The sequence below is a fragment of the Euprymna scolopes genome, chromosome 41, assembly GCF_053919585.1.
Source record: "Euprymna scolopes isolate OS-2025 chromosome 41, ASM5391958v1, whole genome shotgun sequence".
Taxonomy (NCBI): Eukaryota; Metazoa; Mollusca; class Cephalopoda; order Sepiida; family Sepiolidae; genus Euprymna; species Euprymna scolopes.
In genome coordinates this window covers 6,062,388-6,083,575 of record NC_136522.1, presented here as the reverse complement: position 1 = coordinate 6,083,575, position 21,188 = coordinate 6,062,388, and the positions used below count along the sequence as shown (strand labels likewise).

At 37.4% G+C, this 21,188-nt stretch overlaps 1 protein-coding gene and 1 long non-coding RNA gene across 2 annotated transcripts in view; both read left to right on the top strand.

The window, feature by feature from the left end:
* Window positions 1-6,363, top strand: part of LOC145266318 (uncharacterized) — a 63,741-nt gene extending 57,378 nt beyond the window's left edge. Inside the window, exon 2 of the long non-coding RNA XR_013864699.1 lies at window positions 6,320-6,363. This is a non-coding gene — a long non-coding RNA (uncharacterized LOC145266318). The remainder of the gene's footprint in view (window positions 1-6,319) is intronic.
* A 1,521-nt stretch (window positions 6,364-7,884) lies between these two features.
* Window positions 7,885-21,188, top strand: part of LOC145266317 (advillin-like) — a 438,949-nt gene continuing 425,645 nt past the window's right edge. The window contains exon 1 of the mRNA XM_080121877.1: window positions 7,885-9,064. Coding sequence (XP_079978003.1) covers window positions 8,999-9,064 — 66 coding nt within the window. The 5' untranslated portion in view covers window positions 7,885-8,998. The remainder of the gene's footprint in view (window positions 9,065-21,188) is intronic.

Sequence of the window (21,188 nt, the reverse complement as noted above, 5' to 3'; positions counted from 1 at the left end):
TATTCTCAACTCGCATTTAGGTAAAAATGCGCTTCCATATAAATAATTGAATTCATTCAATAAGTATCGCTAACAAAAAAAAAAAAAAAAAAAAAAAAAAATATATATATATATATATATATATATATATATATATATATAAAGTAACCCGTCTGAGGCACGGTCTCTACCAAACTCCTATTTCAGTTTTTGTTCAACAGACTAGAAAAAATATATAGAGGATTTAGCCGCTAAAAATAGCTTTCAGGGGATCAAAATAAAAAAAAGATTGTAACTTGGCAGGCATAAGTCGACTTAAAGTGCTTTGTTACACATGCAGAAATGTGCTTTAATACCTTTATTTTTAAGGTTCATATCCGTTAGGACTAAGCTCAGGTAATAACGAATAACGCTGGGAAGGTACATGCTTTGGTTTCGATTCTAGCTTATGGCACCGAAGTCATACTTTAAAAAAAAACTTTTGAAATCACAAGAAATAGAAAAAATGCCACAGAAACGTGCGGAATGCTTCAGATTGCTTTTGAACCATCTGGCATGAATCAAGCATCAGTTTTTGAGTGGCATAAGAGATTAAAGGAAGGCAAGGAGTCTGTGATAAGAAGTGTTGGAGGAGTAAGGAAGTCAGAACACCAGTTGATTGGCCAAATAAAGAATTTCATGAATAAGGACCGTCGTGTGTCTATAGAGACGATAAGTGCACAGTTTGATGTCAGTGTGGAAATGTACATATAATTGTTTGCGAGGAATTTGAGATGTGGAAGATTTGAATGAAGTTTGTCTAAAAAAGAAAGACGTTGTCATGGTAGCAGGAAGATGGTCGAGCTGATCAATTAAGATCCCGCAGTTTTTGATGCTCTAGTGACCTGCGATGAAAGCTGGATCTACTGCTATGACCCAGAGAGTAAGAGACAGAGTTCCCAGTGGAAGCATGCGGGCTTACAAGTCTCAAGAAGGCCAGACAGCAAATCCACCGAGAAAATTATGATGATCCTTTTTTTAGAGCACGGGCATGATCTACATGCATTGGGTTTCCACATGACAGACAGTCAACAAAGAATACTATTGATTGAGATTGTCGGACTGACTTCCTCATCTTGGTTGTTATAGTCACAACGTTTCGGCCGTTTTGCCCTCCAGCCTTCATCAGGTGTTTTGTATCGAACTGGGGAACCGTTTGTTAGGAGTCTCGAACCCAACCCTTTATTATTATTACGGGGGTACCGTGTTCGGATTCCAGTTAGGCTCTGGGACATAGTTGCTGATTTTCTGTTTTGAATGTTACTTTTTCACTGCCTTCGTTCAGGATTGAACTCAGCACCTTTGGGTATCTGTAAACTTTGATACAACGTCTAGGACCACTCAGCCATATGTTACTAGGACAGTTCGATACAAAACACCTGATGAAGGCCGGAGGGCAAAGCGGCCGAAACGTTGTGACTATAACAACCAAGATGAGGAAGTCAGTCCGACAATCTTAATCAATAAAAACACCTCATCTCAAAAATGCAGACAATCACTAAAGAATACTATGTTGAGGTTTTATGGGGGTTCATGAAAAGATTCTGTTGGAACAGGCCAACGCTCTTCAAATCGAGCCAGTGGCATTTCCACCAGGACAATGTACCAGTTCACAACTCTCTCCTTATCACAGACTACTTGTACCAAGATGGGCATCAAGACAGTTCCTCACCCTCCCTATAGTCCAGACTTTTCGTTACTCCTTTTGGTTATTCCCTAAGCTCAAGGAAAACCTTAAAGACTTTCGTTATGAGACAATTGAAGGGATGGAAGAGGCTGTGCCAAGGGTCATTAACACGCTCGTACAGAGAGGACTTTCATGGAGCCTTCCAGAAGTTGTTGGGACGGTACAACAAGTGCATTGCAGCCGGAGGAGATTACTTTGAAGGGAAGTAGAGTTTCATGTGTGTACTATCAATAAAAGTGCCCATACGAATAACGTTTGGAAACTTATAGAAGGCACCTCGTATAGCGAAAAGAGCGGACATTGTGGGCGGGATTTGCGACACCTCAAAAAATATAAATAAAAAAAAAAAATAATAAAAATAGCAACTGGTATAAAAGTGGTTCTTTGATATGACAGGGGCGCGTTTTAAATGAATGTTTTTATTCATAGCACAATCGCACCATGATACTTGACTTTTTCATTTTTAACTTACATTCAAGACATTATCCCCGCACAAGCAGTAAGGCCTAGCATACACAATCAACAGTAGGTTCGTTTATATGAGGTGGGGGGGGGTCGTTTGAAATGAATGTCTCTGCTTGAAGCACAATTTAAGCATGATACTTGGAGTATTGCGGACTAAGTCATTGCGATAAGGCATTTGAAGCTTTCTCCAGTTGTATCGCAATGGGTCCCCAATTAGAACAATCAATCAATCGATTTAATTGATAAATGGGCGATTTCACAGATTTCGATGACAATAAAAATATGGGAGTGTGAAACATTTGTTGATCTCCATTCAATCCTGAGCAACGTTGGGTCTTCCTGCTAGCACTTAATTATTTTCTTGCATAATCGAATAAATAAAATGTTATTGTTTCATTGTTTTGAATATATTTTAATATTATCTATATATTAATAGAACACCGTGTGTGTTATTTATTTTGTGTGTCACGCTTACATCCGAGTGACTGTCGTTTAATTGTTATGGACTTCCATTTCTTTTTTTTTTTTTTTTTTACACAGTGATCACCACTTATCAAGGCCCGGAAGCCACTCAGGGATAAGGGTTATTACAAGTACATTATGTTAGTGTGGAGATTTGATGAAGTGTTTAATTAAGGGGGCGGTGCATTAGGAATTTGTTAATATTGGACTTGAAGACATCCAAGTTGTAGTCCGGAGGGAAGCAGGCAGACGGAACAGAGTTCCACAGGCGTGCAGTTCTAAGAAAAAAGCTTTGTTCATGGAATCCGCGTTTTGATTTAGGCACAGATATAGAGTGGGGGAAATTTTTCACAGTGGATTCAGTTAGACGGGTGTTTTTCGTGAAAGATTGGCGAGGGGGGACCAGAGATTGGAGTTCAGACGAGCACCTGCCTTGTAATCAATAATTTTACCAAGAATTCTTCATAAATTTTTGTTTCGGTTTCGATTATAGCTGATGGCACTTAAGTCATCTATTTTTTATAAATAACTTTATCAAGAATTCTTCATAGGTTTTGGTCTCGGTTTCAATTATAGCTGATGGCATTCCAGTAATCTATTTTTTTTATAAATATTTTTTTCAAGAGTTCTTCATAAGTTTTGGTTTCGATTTCAATTATAGCTGAAGGAACTCAAGTTATATATATGCATATATTTTTTCATAAGTTTCGGTTTCGATTCAAGCTGATGCACCCAAGTCATACGGATATATTTTTTTATTTTTGAAATCGCAACTTTATACCATATAAAAATCGATAAAACATTAACTCTATAATAATATATACGGAATCTGCAAGAATTTAAATATCATATTTAAGCGTACTTTACGAATGGGCTACACTGAGCGTCTCTGCTAGCTTAAATAAATACTTTTGCAGTTTTAGCAAAAGAGCTACAATAATATCAAAGCATCTCCATTTACGCTGAACATCTACATAATGCCAACATCAATATATTACATATGAATGAATTTTCATGAAATACTAACAGTTCAACTCGGTTTTGCTCGGGCCCTATGCACTGTTCATAACTTGCCCCTACGTGTGAATACTTATGAATGCTTAGACCAAAATTTCTCAGAGTAATTTCGTACAGACCGCAGAGGACAATTTAAAAAAAAAAAAATTTGACCGCAATTTTGACCACTTAACATTTATTATTTTGGTCTCAAATCAAAATACAAAGTTTTACTCATGTCCAAGTTACCTACATCTAAAATTTCAAGTCTTTAGGCCCAAAACTGGCGGAGGAATTTGGTAGAATCTGCAAAGGTCAACTCTTTCAACTTTGACCTTTTAGCAGCCAAACGTTCGCCCCAAAACTGATTGAAATGCTTGCTATCTGTCTGAATACCCGTTATGCATAAATTGCAAATATTTAGACCAAAAATTGGCCGAGTAGTTTGCTAGAGATAGCAAAGATCAAATCTTTTGAACTTTGACCGCTTGGCAACTCAAACTTTTGACCCAAACCGATTAAAAAGCTGTCCCCATTTCTGAATACTCTTTATGTAAAATTTCAAATGTTTAGACCATAAATTGGCTGAGTAATTTGACCCCAATTTCGACCCCTTAACATTTATTGTTTGGGGCTCAAATTAAGTGAAAAAGTTTGATCCATGTTCAAGTAACCTACATTTAAAATTTCAAGTGTTTAGACCCAAAATTGGCGGAGGCGGATATATATATATATATATATATATATATATATATATATATATATATTTGTAGTCATCGACACACAGTCCTGTTTCGTTGTATCACAACTCATCAGTGCCGCTAGACTAGCATCAGAAAACTAAAATATTTATTTTATCTGTCGTTGTGGTTGCTGCGGACTTCGAGTCGCTCATTCTTCTGCATCATCGATAAATTCAATCTTTCCTTTTAACTAATGGGATATTGCTTATTTAGGCCCGGTGACACTCGAGGAGGATTAGAAGTAAAGAGGTTATCGGGTTGACGATAAGTAGCACCACGTGAGGATTAACGACAACTGTTGAATGAGAAGAAGATTGAAGAGGAATTAATTTTCCAAGATGGCGGATCAACAAGTATTTGTTTACATTATAAAGATTTAAGCCCCCCCCTTCCTTATTGATGGATCACTGCCGTGTCCCTTTATGCTAGCAGGATTTTCGATCCCTGCTGCTGTAGGGGTCGCGTGAGATAGCTTATGAAGACCCTTGCATTAGTATACCCTGCTTCTTTTTTGCTTGTTTTTGATTTCAGCAGCAGGACACAGCTGAAACTCAGTGACACAAACCCAAGACGGTAGTCACAGAAACCCAGTCCTTTTTCCTACCATTATCGACCTGAACTGAAGACTATTTTGCGAAAAACCCGAGACGGCAGTTTCAAGTTAGCCACCATTTATCACCGAATTCCTGCTTGGATTGCAACCAAGTCCGATACGAAAAGAGATAGAATTGAGGAACGCACACGTGCAACATGTTACTTGAAATTTCCATTACAAACTAAGTTCTCGCGAAGCACGTTCTTCGCAAATCTTCTGTACAATTAACTTTTTTTTGTATCATCCATTTGTCCACGCAATAAAATTGCTTTATATATTGTACGCACTTGTCCTGTACGCTTATATCACAAACCGGCTATCGCCATATTTTTTGTTCCAGAACTTTGTTATGGTGTTACATGGTAACAAAAACGAAAGGAACACAGGACTCTTAGGAACGAACATGTATTCATATATATTACAGGCAAGGCGGGTTGAGCAATACCATTCCTCAACTGTAGGGCGTTTGTACACGACCTCCTTGGCCGCGTGCCAATCTCTGACCCCGGGCACCGGTACTCGTTACCGGAAGTGACGTCACCAGAGGAAGTGACGTCATGAGATAGTCCATTAATCCCATGGAGGGGCGTCTCCCTCGATTTCTTACGACGTTCTCACTTGAGAATTGAAAATTTTCCAGGGGTAAAATTAATCCCAATAACATTAGATTTGTAGTCGGCTGGGACGCAGGTTCGTGGTGTTTTTAGACTCTAGGAAAGAAACTTTGTTCATGGAAGTTCCACTTGGTCGTTAGTATTGAGAGAGAGAGAGAGAGAGAGAGAGAGAGAGAGAGAGAGAGAGAGAGAGAGAGAGAAGGGAACATTTCTGTTGTGTGTAGCTAAGCGAGGGTTTTCTGTGAATGTTTTAAGGGGGGGGCTGTAGCTCAGTCAAGCATTTACCATGAACATAAAGAAAGGGTAGAGTGAGATTAGCAACCTATCTTCCACTAGATATCGAAGTCGGTTTTGTATCCTGTCAAGGCAAGAATTTCGCATAGATTCCCGAGTTCGACATGGGATGAAACGTTGTGAAAACATTATCTAAGATGAATAAATAAATAAACAACAACAACAACAACAACAACAACAATAATAATAATAATAATAATAATAATAATAATAATAATACTAATAACAACAACAACAACAACAACAACAAGATTAATAATAATAATAATAACAGCAACAACAAGATTAATAATAATAATAACAACAACAACAACAACAACAACAATAATAATAATAATAATAATAATAATAATAATAATAATAACAATAACAACAACAACAACAACTCCTCATCTCAACACGTTTATCCCAGAAATACTTATGTCTTTTTTATTTTATTTTCCAGGTGGCGGAAAACCGAGAAATGAATGTCAGATCATGTGACAACAAGTACTAACTGGATCGCAAAATATACACAACTATATATAAATATATACATATATACAGATATGTATGTAACTGTTCATTATATATTTAGCAAGTTGGAAACAAATAATCTCAATTTTAAAAGTTTACTACAATAACTTATTATATTCGAAATTTGATTTTTAAATTTAATTTGATTATATATATATATATACATACTACAATAATCGGTAAATATTTTTGTGATTTTGGAGTTGCAAAAAATGATTAAATTATTGAATAAATAAAACTTTGCCAAACACTTGGACGTTTCTCTTCCTACGGATTTTACCTGTGAGCTGTCAAGTATTTCTTTAATGTTTCATCTATACATTTGGTACCTCTAACTTTCAAACAATCAAACAATCAAAAAGAAAAAATCATTTTTGCAGTCAAGTTTCCTTCTTTTATTGAAAGAAATTTTAATCAAACAAAAGCGTTTACGTTTTTGACTTTTACGAAATTATCAAAACTTCATAATCAAAAGCACATAAAAAACAAAATTTTCGAAAATATCACGATTATTTTATTGCAAAATATTTGTCTAAATAAGAACTTGGAACCTTTCCTGTAACTGTTAGGCCCACTTACTCTGCTGATCTCGAAATCGGTCATTTTTACTTTTAGAAGAAAAAAAAACATAACACATAATAAAGAAAGAATATTATATTTATCAAGTTATTCATCTGAGACGTATCCCGTTGGGAATTTTGTTGTCATTTTTGTTACGACAATTAACCACCGAAATCAGAAATCTTGCGTTTTCAACGAAACGGATTTTAAATTATCGCTAAAAGTGCAATTACGCCAGATAGGAAAAACAAACAAACAAACAAACAATCAAACAATCAAACAACAACAACAACAACAACAATAAAAACAAAAACTAAAACAAAAAATAGATAAAATTAAAGCAAAAAGCAAAAAACAATTAAAAAACCCAAAAACAATAAATAAAACAAAAACAAAAGCAAAACATAAATAAAACAAAAACAAAAATAAAAACACAAAAAAATAAAACAAATAAAACGATATAAAACTAACAGTAAAAAGAAAACGACACAACGTTTACTAATAAAGGAAAACACAACACGACATTGACGAATAAAAACTAAAACACAAATAACAACAAACAAAAGCAAATCACATCAATAACAAAGAAAAAATAAACGATAATAGAAAAGCAAACAAGCAACACCAACAACAGTAATAGAAAAAATATCCTAATAAAAAACAACAGCGACTAGTGGAGTAAAAGCATTATAACACCGAATAATACAAAAACATGATACAACACTGACATATAGAACAAAGCACACCATATTATCGATTAATAAAAAAGAAATTCACAACACTGAGTAATATTAAAAAGATTACAACTCTTACAGAAAAGCATCACAACACACAAATAAAATAACGACAAAAAACTTACCAATAGAACAAAACACACCAGAACAACGGCTAATAAAAAAACACATCACAAAACTGACTAATCCAAAAACATTTCACAACACCGACTAATACAAAAAAGTGATACAAAATCGATTAATACAAAAAAACCCCCAAAACATCAACTAATACAAATAACACTACATCGACCAACGCTAAAAAAAAACGACACAGACTAATACAAAAAAACGACACAACATCGACTAATACTAAAATCGAAACATCGACTAATACAAAAAAAACGACACAACATCGACTAATACTAAAATCGAAACATCGACTAATACAAAAAAAAAAACGACACAACATCGACTAATACTAAAATCGAAACATCGACTAATATAAAAAAAAACAAAAAACGACACAACATCGACTAATACTAAAATCGAAACATCGACTAATACAAAAAAAAAAAACGACACAACATCGACTAATACTAAAATCGGAACATCGACTAATATAAAAAAAAAACGACACAACATCGACTAATACTAAAATCGAAACATCGACTAATACAAAAAAAAACACAACATCAATTAATACAAAAACGACACAGAATCGACAAATACAAATAAAGAAACGACACAATATTGAGTAATAAAAAAAAAACACTATATATGAAGAAAGAATTAAGAAACGTACCAATAAGTCATTTTTTTTCCCCGAAAATTCTATAGTATTTCCTTCCGTGCACAAATAAATGTCACTGTTTGCAAATACATACAAAATCAAATACTATTTTAGAATAAACAATATCGTTTATTAAATATTGCCACTGTTTATAATATACTGTTATTGTTTATTATATACGTTATTGGAAAAAAAACGTATCAGCGTGTTATATTAAATTGCATCTAAGTGTGTTCAGTAAAATATGAAAGATACTGAACAGAATTTAGTATGACTAATACAAGCAAGCAATTAGTAGAGTCATTTACGAATACCTAAGCCAATCGATATCTTCTTCGAACAGCCACACAAGTGATTAAACAAGACGAGCTCAAAAAGCCCACGCAAATTTGTCCATGTTAGGTCAAAACGGAGGTTGACAACAAAAGTCTGACTGAACTTGATCTAAAACCTACAGACGTTGACGGATCAAATTTCCAACTTGAGATTTGTTGTTCAAATACATCGATTGTCGATTGAGCCTTACAACTGGACAACAACAATGCCTTGTGACCCAGCGTTTGAGAATGCCGGCATAGAGGTCGGGTTAGAAATCTGGAGGATTGAGGTAGGTTTTGGTTTTAATTTTTAATTAAATTCTTCTTCTTCTTCTTCTTCTTCTTCTTCTTCTTCTTCTTATTATTATTATTATTATTATTATTATTATTATTATTATTATTATTATTATTATTATTATTATTAATATTTTATTGTTATTATTATTAATAATATTTTATTGTTATTATTATTGTTAATATTTTATTGTTATTATTATTGTTAATATTTTATTGTTATTATTGTTATTGTTACTTTTATTATTATTGTTATTGTTATTATTATTCTCATTATTATTAATATTTTATTATTATTATTAATATTTTATTGTTATTATTATTGTTACTTTTATTATTATTGTTATTGTTATCATTATTGTTATTATTATTATTATTGTCATTATTATTATTATTTTATTATTATTATTATTATTGTCATTATTATTATTATTATTTTATTATTATTATTAATATTAATATTTTATTGCTATTATTTTTATTGTTACTTTTATTATTATTATTGTTATCATTATTATTATTGTCATTATTATTATTATTATTATTATTATTATTATTATTATTATTATTATTATTATTAATAATATTGCCACTACTGTTATTATTGTTGTTATTATTATTACAAGAAAAAGTGTAAGAAGAACATTAGATAAGTGAAAATGAAATTAGGATAGACCGAGATTCGAACCTTGTAAGCAAGGTTCAGAAATAGATTCAGAAAATGGAATGTTAGAATTTCGCATTTTTAAATTTTATATAAAATAGTTTAGATATGATTGTTTGTAAAAAGTATTTAATTGTTCAATTCTTTTTATGAAAACTGAATTAAAATAAGGTCAGCTAGAAAAGAACGAACAACGCAATTTAGAAATATTTTGAAAATAGGTTAGTGAAAATTCTCTGTCTGCAGAAATATATTGAAAATAGGTTAGTGAGAATTCTCTGTCTGCAGAAATATATTGAAAATGGGTTAGTGAGAATTCTCTGTCTGCAGAAATATATTGAAAATAGGTTAGTGAGAATTCTCTGTCTGCAGAAATATATTGAAAATAGGTTAGTGAGAATTCTCTGTCTGCAGAAATATATTGAAAATAGGTTAGTGAGAATTCTCTGTCTGCAGAAATATATTGAAAATAGGTTAGTGAGAATTGTTTGTCTGCAGAAATATATTGAAAATAGGTTAGGTTGAAAAATAGGTTAGTGAGAATTGTTTGTCTGCAGAAATGGTTTGGGAACATATGCCGAACCACGTATGTTTAGGCCACGTGAGTCGATCAGGTTTTGAAGCCATACATGACGTCATAGCAGAAAGGGAATTTCTAAATATAGGAGCTAGTTAGTCGAAGATCAGGGGCAGTCAGACAGGGAGTCCGGATCGAACAATTAGCTAAGTCGGTCGGAAAGAGCTGACATAATCAGAGGAGGGTCCCTTTAGAAGCGAAGGGGTAGAACATTTAAAATGTAGAAATGACTTTGAATTCCTTGGCGTCATCATCATTCGATCGATCTGATCATAAAGAAATCATCATCATGTTTTTGTAAAACTGTGTCGTGCCATCATTCAACAACAAAAGGTAATGTGTGATCATCTTTAATGAATTTTGTATAACCCCCTTCCAAGTAACGTGTCCCCCTCTCCATCATAAGTAATGATTATCTCCCCCTCCTGTGTTAAAAGAACTGATCACCCTCTCTCAGTCGCTAATCTATGTTATAAGGTCCACAGAACTGTAATACGTATAAATGCATCTTCTCCTCATCAATATGAATGTCCCCATCCTATCTCTTAATATGAAACCCAGGCTACACAACATTATCATTATTATTATTATTATTATTGGCATTATTATTATCATTACTGCTATTGTTATTATTATTATTAATATTGTTATTATTATTATCATTATTATCTAAACATTAATATCCGTATTTGCTTCTACCGTTATCACCCTGACCAGCCGATTTTATACAAATGAACATAGGCTATCAGCATCTTGTTTCCCCAGTATTCCAGCACGTTCCACAAGATTCTTGGGGTTCATAACAAAGTAGTCTTTTGAAGTACTCCAACATTGCAATGGATCCATTTTTTTTTTATTTCACTTCTCAAATCCTGGTGATACACCCAGAGCTCTTATCACTTCTTCTTCTTCTTCTTCTTCTTCTTCTTCTTCTTCTTCTTCTTCTTCTTCTTCTTCTTATTACTATTATTATTATTATTATTATTATTATTATTATTATTATTATTATTATTATTATTTACTAGGAGCTAAGTCCCACCCCTTGACAGTAGAGATCCCTAGATGTAAGAGAGCCTTCTACTCCAGTAGTTTCTTTCCCAGAACCGCTAGACTTTGGAATTCCCTTCCGGGCCCCTGCTTTCCCAACTGTACTGACATGCAGAAGTTCACGTGTAACGTGAACAGACATCTTGTTGCCCAACTCCCTACATAGTACCCCTGTATATTATGTCCCTGATAGTAGCCCCCTACATCAAAGTTGTAACGTGCCTTGTTTGGGGTGAAAATATAATAAAAAGAATTTTACACGAAGGCCACCATCAAAGAATTCTCTTTGAAAACAACCTGTAGTGTTCCCTAGATTTCCAATACTCACCAGCTCTTTTAATACCGGTTGCAGATTAATTTGTGTTATCGCAGTAACTGTTTACCATTGATTTCTCGTTTGTAGCGACCATTAGTTTTCACTAGAATTATGATGGCACTAAGTCTTCCAAAGCTCACAGTCCTCTTCGAACTCATACAGTGGAGTTATAGTTAGTGCTTTTTTCCCTCGGTCTTTCCATCCTCCTTGACCCTCCTCGCTTATCTGGAGTGGCACCAGTTTATGGTGACACACAAAAATAAACGGGTGGGGGCAAAAGTAGGTGTGCAGGGGTTCATACCTTACAATTATACAGTTTCAGTTTTCATGATTCCATGTGATGTTTTATTATATTTTAAATCTGTTGCACTTTCTATATGTCTGAGTTGCACCTATAGCTCATGTGTGTTTGTTTCCGCATTCAAAGGTTTTCCTTAATATTTAAGCCGTTTTCATTATTTTTATCCCATGTACCTTCTCAGTCATCCCCCTGATTCCAATCTCTCCCATTATTTTTCAACGTTTTCCTAGTACTCCTACTATTAGTGGTCTTATCTTGACTTCTTCATCTTCCATTGAGCTCTCTGGCCAGTTCCGTATATTTACTTCACTTCTCAGCCTCTTTGATCTTCACTATGTGATCTGCTGGAACGTCAAAATCTGCAACCTGGCAGAACTTTTCTTTCTTGTTAACTAATATGACATCTGGTCTTCTTGCTTGGATGGGTTTATCTGTTTGTATCTCAGTTATGTGTTGTCCATCAGCTGTCAGTTCAAGTTTCCATTTTTTTTTTTTTTTTTTTACATTTTCAACCAAAACAAGGCATATTGCCACTTTGATGTAGGGGGCTACTATCAGAAACCTAAGTTCCAGGGGTACTATTTAGGGAGTTTAGCAGCAAGATGTCTGTTCACATTACACTTGAACTTCTGCATGTCAGTACAGTTGGGGAAGCAGGAAACCGGAAGAGAATTCCAGTTCTGGGGAAGAAGCTATTAGACATTGCATTGTCTAGCAAATTGATAATCTTGCCTGATATTTCGTACATTCTATTATCCATGCTTGTGGGATTCTGTCATACGCTTTCTTGTAGTCGATCTATGCCATGGCCATGTTCTCTTCTCTACTTTTGATCCTCGTCAGGATCCTTTGGTCTAATAGGCCATGTGTTCCTCTTTTTTGTCCCTAGTTTTCACGCAAGCCATCATTAAATATTTTTCTTTGTGAACAACCTGTGATGTTCCCTTGAGTCTAAGTGACAACAAGTCTTCATATATTTCCAATACTCTCCCCCTTTCGATAACATTTGAAAATAGAATTTATCGCAACAGCCGTTTACCGTTGATGCCTCGTTGGCAGTAACCATTGGTTTTTATTGGAATTTGGGTGACAATAAGTCTCTAGAAGGTCTCAGTCCACTTCACACCCACCCAGTGGAAGTCTGGTGTTGTTTTCTCCTCCGTCTTTCCATCCTCCTCAACCCTTCACGACTATTTAGTGTGGTGCCAGTCAATGCTGATACTAAAAAAAAAATATTTATTTATTTTTTTGCGGGGGAGTTAACTTACAAATTTGCAGTTTTTATTATTCATGTAGTTTTTCTTTCTGTTTCACTTCTGCAGTCATTTCTATATGCCCGGCTTGTGCCTGTAGCCCATGTGTATTAGTCTCCGCACTCAAGGAGTTTCCTTAATATTTCAGCCGTTTTCATTATTGATATTCATTTTTTCTTCTCAACCATCCCTCTGATGCCGATCTCTCCCATTAATGTTTTCAACGTTTTTGGGGGATTGTTCTTAGTGCTCCAACTATTATTGGTGTTATCTTAATTTTCTTCATCTTCCTTTTTTCTTTGAGCTCTATGGTCAGGTCTGTGTATTTGCTTCGCTTTTCCGCCTCCATTTATATTCACCCTGTGGTCTGATGGAACGGCAAAATCTATGATCTGAACGGATTTATCTTCCTTGTTAACTGTTGTTATTATTATTGTTCACTATAAGTTTCACACAGGTCACAATCAACGATTTCCCTTTGAGAACAACATGTGGTGTTCTTAGAGTCTGAGTGACAACAAGTCCTCACAGATTTTCAGTACTCTCCACATCTCTCCATAACCAGCGTTATCCGAACAGCCGCTTACCATTGATTTCTTGTTGGCATTGGCCATTGGAATTCCTGGGAGTTTGGGTGGAAAAAAGCCTCCTTAAGACCTCAGTTCCTTCCACACTTTTTCAGTGGAGGTCTAGCTAGTGCTCTCCCTTCACAACATGGAAGAATTTGGAAGGGTACGGTTTAGCTTTCTTTTCAATCTTTTGAAGTTTGTCCTTGTTTACGGTGCTACAACCTGGACACTCGCCAAAAGAATTAAGAATGGATATAAAATATTAATGGATTTTTTCCAATAAATTTGATTATCATTTAAAAAAATTTCAGTATGATACATATAAATTAAAACATAAAATATTATGTACCCATCTATGCTTAGTTTTAAAATTGGGCGCGAAATTTAAAGTCGGGCTTATATGGTAAGGTAAATTTCTCCTGGCAACACTGCATATCCATGACAGCTTATATAAATATAATTACAAGACGAGCAATAAAATTAAAATCCCTATTAAAAACCCAACTTAAAAAGTGGGTCAGTGTTTTGTGATTTTAACAACCATTTAATGGACAATGAAATTCGATCATATCTGTTGCCATCAGCTGCTGGTATTGATTTTTTTGAGAAATCGATAATATCAGGTTCGTGCAAATTCATTGGCGATTACAATTGTATACAAGCCACACACGAGGGCATTTACGAATGGCATCGAATATACATGTGATAGAAAATTATAAGAATAATTGAAACAGGCCATAAAAACAATACGATTGTATTCATAAATATGCAACGGAAACAGATTTTAAAACGAGGCGTTCTACGAAAATCAATGGAGAAGGATTTTTAAAAAAATAAAAATATTCAAGAGGGTCGTTCGAAAAAGGTTATAAGTTTCACTCATAAAGAAGAGTTAAAAAGTTAAAAAGTTCAAAAGTTCAAAAGTTCACATTTCCCTCTTAATTGTTGAAGCCTATGGACGCTATATATTATTATACGTTTTTCACTACCGATTTTGCATAACTGTTCCGCACAAAATTGCTGCGGAACACTCGTAATTCAATTTTATAGCACCTCCCTCAGATTATGATATTTGATTCTGCTTAACTTTTTACACGAATAGTCACTTACACAAACTACTTTTTACATTAATCTCATGGACTTTATTATTAATGACATTTTTTTAAAGCTATATCTGGAAGGCCTCATGGAAATCAATCCCCCTTATCACAGCCTCTTGTATCTCCTCATTGTTCCCATAACGACAGCCTATAAGGTTTTCCTTAAGTTTAGGAATAACCAAAAGTGACAGGGAACAAGGTCTCGACATTAGGGAGGGTTAGGAAATGTCTTGATGCCCATGACAATGTCTTTCTTTCTGATCTTCTCTGAGAAACATTGGCCCAAACTTCGCGCAAATCTCCCGCATCTTCCTTTCCTCGTGAATAACTGTGTGTACATTACTCACACTGACATAAAACTGTGCAATTATTGCCTCTATAGACACATGACGGTCCTTATCCATGGAATTCTTTATTTGGCCAATCAACTCTGGTTTTCTTACTTTCTTACTCTTCTCACACCTCTCATCATCCCTCACGGACTCACTGCCTTCTTTGAATCCCTTATGCTACTCAAAAATTACCGCTCGATTCATGTAAGATTGTCCAAAAGCAGTCTGAAGCATTCCATACTGAATTTTATTACACATCGTTTTTCTAAAGTGTACTCAAGCCCAGATTGCAGTTTTGAAATTCATCAGCTGTGACAATCAGGCTTTAGTAGGGTTCATTCTAATTCCTGCTGTAGCTGTTAGTTTGAACCTGAAATCATAAAAATTGGCCAGTCATCCCATAAGATGTATAGCAATAACATATCAAATTTTCAAGAGTCTACGATAATTTTAAATGCCTATACAAAAAGCCTGGAAACTTATTGAAAGCACCTTTATCTATCTATCTATCTATCTATCTATCTATCTATCTCTCTATCTATATTTATATATATCTATATCCATCTATCTATCTATCTATCTATCTATCTATATATATATATATATATATATATATATATATATTACAGACTCAAGCAGGATTCTAATCTTCTACATAGATGATCAATATTTTTTCCTGGGATAAACGTCCTGTGAGACACGCTAGATAACCTCACAAATATCTGCCCACCATTCCGCGATGCTTCTCACAGTAGCGTTTATTCTGAAACCTAACACTAATCCTATCTCGGCAGATCTAAAAATACGTCAAGGAGGTGGTCACACCCTGCGCGTTACTTGTACAACTGTCTTCTTTTGCAAAACCCAAATCCTAACTTGACACGCAAGAAAGTTCAGGGGCATGTGCGCGCACTGTGCATGACTGGTGAGCTATTTTGAGGGTGAGGGATGAGGGGCAAAACTAATTGTTCCATTAGTGGTAAGGCTCTTTTATAAAAGATACAAAATATTAAGGCGGCGTTTTTAAGGAGTGCTTATTGCAAAGAAGGACTTATTAATATATATATATATATATATATATATATATATATATATATATATATATATATATATATATCTTTCTTTTTACTATAATAATTAAATACCTACAGACACTAGTGTTTCATCCTTTCGGGAATCTTCAGTGCAGGGTGTCACGATTAACACCAGTCGACAGATTCGAACTTCGCAACACTGCAAGCAAAGACCATATGTGGGGTCAACCCTACATATAAGACCTTGGTCAATGTAGGGGCAACCCTTCATAACAATTGTCACTATCCAGCTCCCCTACTCACCGGGGAGTTGGTCCCCATTTCCCCTTTACTCCTCACATTAAAAATTGGCCTTGTGCCTAATTTGCTCGGTGGGGGAGCAAATAAATACCTTGCCTTTTTTTCTGTTGTTCTTGGCCTTCGGGCCGGGATAAAAATGTAGTATCTGTTCCAGCAGATACTGCAAGAAAAGACTATATGTGGGGGCGACCCCACATATAAGACCTTGGTCAATGTAGGGGCAACCCTTCATACCAATTGTCACTATCCAGCTCCCCTACTCCCCGGTGAGTTGGTCCCCATTTCCCCTTCACTCCTCACATTAAAAATCGGCCCTATGCCTAATTTGCTCGGTGGGGGAGCAAATAAATATCTTGGCATTCGGGCCGGGATCAAAGTGTAGTATCTGTTCCGACAGATACTGCAAGCAAAGACCATATGTGGGGGCGACCCCACATATAAGACCTTGGTCAATGTAGGGGCAACCCTTCATACCAATTGTCACTATCCAGCTCCCCTACTCCCCGGGGAGTTGGTCCCCATTTCCCCTTCACTCCTCACATTAAAAATCGGCCTTGTGCCTAATTTGCTCGGTGGGGGAGCAAATAAATACAATCTGTTCTGCAGATGCTGCACTTAAGATGATTTGTACCAGTCAATGGAGGGGAAACCCTCTATACTGGGACAATTATTATTTTTGGTAACCAGAGTGCCCCCTTTTTGCCTACTTTTAGGGGAGCTGGTTTTTACCCCACATTAAAAACGGCCTTGTGCCTAATTTGCTTTGGTGGGGAAGCAAATAAATACAATATATATATATATATATATATATATATATATATATATATATATATATAAAATAAAATAAAATAAAAATTACAATTAAATTTACCAAAATGATCCAAGATGATAAAATTAAAGTATATTATAAATATTAAAGAAGTAATATTTATAAAGTTATCTCAGCCAGATGTAAAAGCTCGATAAAACCAAATAGGAGATAGAGCTTATAATACGAGCAAACAGTTAATAAAATATGTTAAAAAAACACTTTGAAATGAGTTAAAACATATTTAATCTGAAAAGGAAACACTAGGTAAGTGGATAGTCCTTAATCCGCGGAGTTTCGAAGAAATACTTTCCTTCTCATCAGAGGGTAGGAATTCGCAAAATGCGGGATCGGATTTTGCATGCAAAAGTATTTAATGAAACAACAAGTAAGTCAAAGATCTTACTTGATAACAAAAAAAGTGAAGCAGAAGGAATATGGTGAAGAAAAAGGTGATTACACATGAATGTATAGTCTGGTGGAAGATAAATATATATATATATATATATATATGTATATATATATATATATATATATATATATATATATATATATTACTGCCTCAAGCATGATTCGAACCTTCTACATATCCTATCAATATTTTTTCTCCTGGCATTCCTTTCCTGTAAGGCGCGTAACGACCTAATGAGAAAATTAATTAACGTTGTCTGTCGCAGCTGTTACAATTTTTTTTTTTTTTTTTGATTTATTAAAAATGTTTTTTCATGGACTGATGTCTTTCAAAATGGCCTGTTTTGTTTTTGGTTCAATTATGCTTTTCAGAAAAAAAAAAAAAAAAGGAAATAGTGGGCATGTTCATATAAACACTTGTGCGCATGTGACTAAGTGGGCACATTCAGTCTTCAGAAACAATGGACAGCTTCTGTACAATAAGCTGTTTATAATGAAATAACAGTTGCGAATCCCTCACAATAGATTCTTCTCGTTTCGTTCTCTTCATTTCGGTTGTTGCTGTAAGTCGATTACAATAATAATCGAACCCAGACATGATAGAGTCGATTGTAGGAAATGTATCAGTCTTTTGGTCAAGATCAAAGTGTAGTATCTGTTCTCTCAGTTACTAAACTTGACCCACCACCGGGCTTTCGGGCTAGGTTAAGGTGTTTTTTCGTACTAACCTTTGTTAGTTAGGACCGACCCCCTCCTTCGGGGAGTCAGGACCTAGAGGACCGACTCCACATTTGTGGGAGCTTGGACCCGGAAACCGATCCCCTTTTTTGGGAGACTGGAATCTCGGGACCAACACCACTATCGCTGGTAGTTGAGACCTTTTTTCATTTGTTGTTTTTGCATGTTGTTTTTTCTTCGTTTCGGTCTCACTTCTCGAGACTGGGATGGTCTAATTTCTCAACACTTAATTGCCTGAGCAGCACTCTGACCTGCCAGGCCAAAACTTTGTCTATCTTCGCTGCTCTCCCAGTGGATCGAGCAGACAGGGTTCTCTTTCTCGCTTCCGTTGGGGTAAGTTAGTGGGTAGGGTGACGTGGGGTAGGGCGGGTGCTTCGTTTCTGCTCCCCTCTGTGGGCAGGGATGCCTATCCCCTCTCTCTCTTAATTGCGACGCGGCACTCTGACCCGCTAGCACCCACTGCGTCTTTCTTCTCTGCTCTCCCCCCTCACGGGGGGATCTGAGCTGCTAACCCGACATCCCCGTGAGGGGAAGTCAAAAACTCTAATTTCTTCAAAGTCCGCTCCTCCCCCTCCTCCCCCTCCATTCCCCTGGGTTTTCTTTTCCCCCCACTACACTTTGGTCCGCGCCAGCGGCCAGTGCAACCGCCACGATGCCAGGCAGGAGGGGTACGTCACCCCAAATGCGCAGCATCTCAACTGCTAACGACTCCCTATGTGAGGGAGCTGATGCATCTCCCGGCGAGACGGCGCCAGGAAACAAGGTAGGGCCCCGGCGCGCGGCGACCTTGGAAGAAAGCGGGAGGGTAGGGCCGCAGCCCGCGGCGACCCCCCGAAAAGCACCTGCAACCGCTCCCCACGAGGGCAACCCAGCGGAAAAAGCTGCCGTTAAGTCACTAGCTGGGGAAAGTGCAGAACCCAGCCAACCAGCTGCACCCCAGGACGGCAGAACCAAGGGAGGAAGACCGGGGAACCCATCCCCCGCTCCCCCTAAGGGCGACTCCCCAACAGAAAAGGAGGAAAACAGCACCGCGGACCAAACCGAGGCGCTGGATGAAGATGTAATAGCCTCCATCTGCTCACTATTCGGCGAGGAAGACAGTGATTGGCCCCCCAACACTCCCCAAGAGGACCAAATACGGAAAAGGGGTGACTCTCCGGCCAGTGGTAACAAAAGCAAGCTGGAAGGAGAGACACCCTTGACAGTACCCACCAAGGCTCCAGCTGGGAACACGGCACCAGAAGGGGAGACACCTCCATCCCCCAAGGGGACAGCCACCCAGCAAAGAAAGAAAATAAGAAAGGGGAGCGGCCCGGAGAGCAAACCAAGCCAGGAGGAAACAACGCCTAAGACACAATGGCCTACTTTGCCTGGTAACGGCCCCGTTCCGAAACCAAAAATGCCCATGACCATGGAGAGCCCCACAACACCAGCTACGCACCCCAACCCGAGTCCAGCTGACACCCACCAGGATGGAGGACCGGCATGGGGCCCCAAAGAGCAGCAAGGGAAGTTGACGCCCGAAGACTACAGAGCACTCTTCGACTCCACTTACAAGGAGTATACCCAGGGGAACAACATCCAACCCCTCCCGGGTCAAGTGGAAGTTCTGGAGAAAAGAGTGCTCTCGCTGATAACTTCAGACACCAAGACAAGGGGTCTGACGGGCGTCAACAAGGACACCATGATGAACGTGTTGCTGGAGCAGAACATTCCCGCCAACTACATCTGTAGAAGGAGTTACGCACAGTGGGATGTTCTGCTCCCCACCTCCGAAGACGCAGTCAGGCTGTCCAGGACCTGCCATCAGAGCAGGAACATAAAGCTCCAACCCATCTATATGAACAAGAGGAGAGCAAATGTTTCTGCTCTAAACGTCCCCTGCTATATGGAGGCCAAACAACTGGGGGCTATCCTAAGCCAGTATGGAGACGTAGAGGAAGTCACCCCGGTCCGCGGATTAAGAAACATCATGACCGGGGACTACAAAGTACAGATGGTCCTGGACAAGGCTGGATTCTACGCCATCCCAGCCACACTCAAGTTCGGAGAGTGGACACTCTCCCTTATAGTGGAAGGGAGGAGGCCTCATTGCTGGCTGTGTACACAACAAGGGCATATGGCGAAGGACTGTCCAAAGAGGAATGGAGGGAAGAAGCCCACAAAAGCGGCGGGAACAAGCGTGACAACAAATCAAGCCGCTGCTCCCGCGCCGGCCGCAAATCCTCCAGAGGCACCGACAGGCTGGGTGACGGTCGTAAAGAAAGGCAAGATCAACAAACAGCCATCCTTGCAGACAGTCACCCAAGACCAAGAACAACCGAAGAGCGAGACGGAGAAAATGAACACACAGACACCCTCCTCCTCAAACAAGAGGAAACTACCAGAATCTGAGGAGGAGGCTGCGTCAGAGGCAGAGGAAGAGACAACAACAGTCTCTATGGCCCTGAGCGCAACAGAGATCAGGAGGGCCAGGAGGAGGAAAAGCCGCAAGACACTCGCAAACCCTCCTACCCCCACTGAGACTGAGAAGGACTCCCTCGCAACAACAACACAGGATGAGCCCCCTGTGATCCCAACACCCCAGCAACCCGAACAACCTTCCCCCTCTCCTATAAAGGCCCCAAGAAACTCTTCCCGCCCCTCATCCCGTGACAGGAGCCAAAAAGA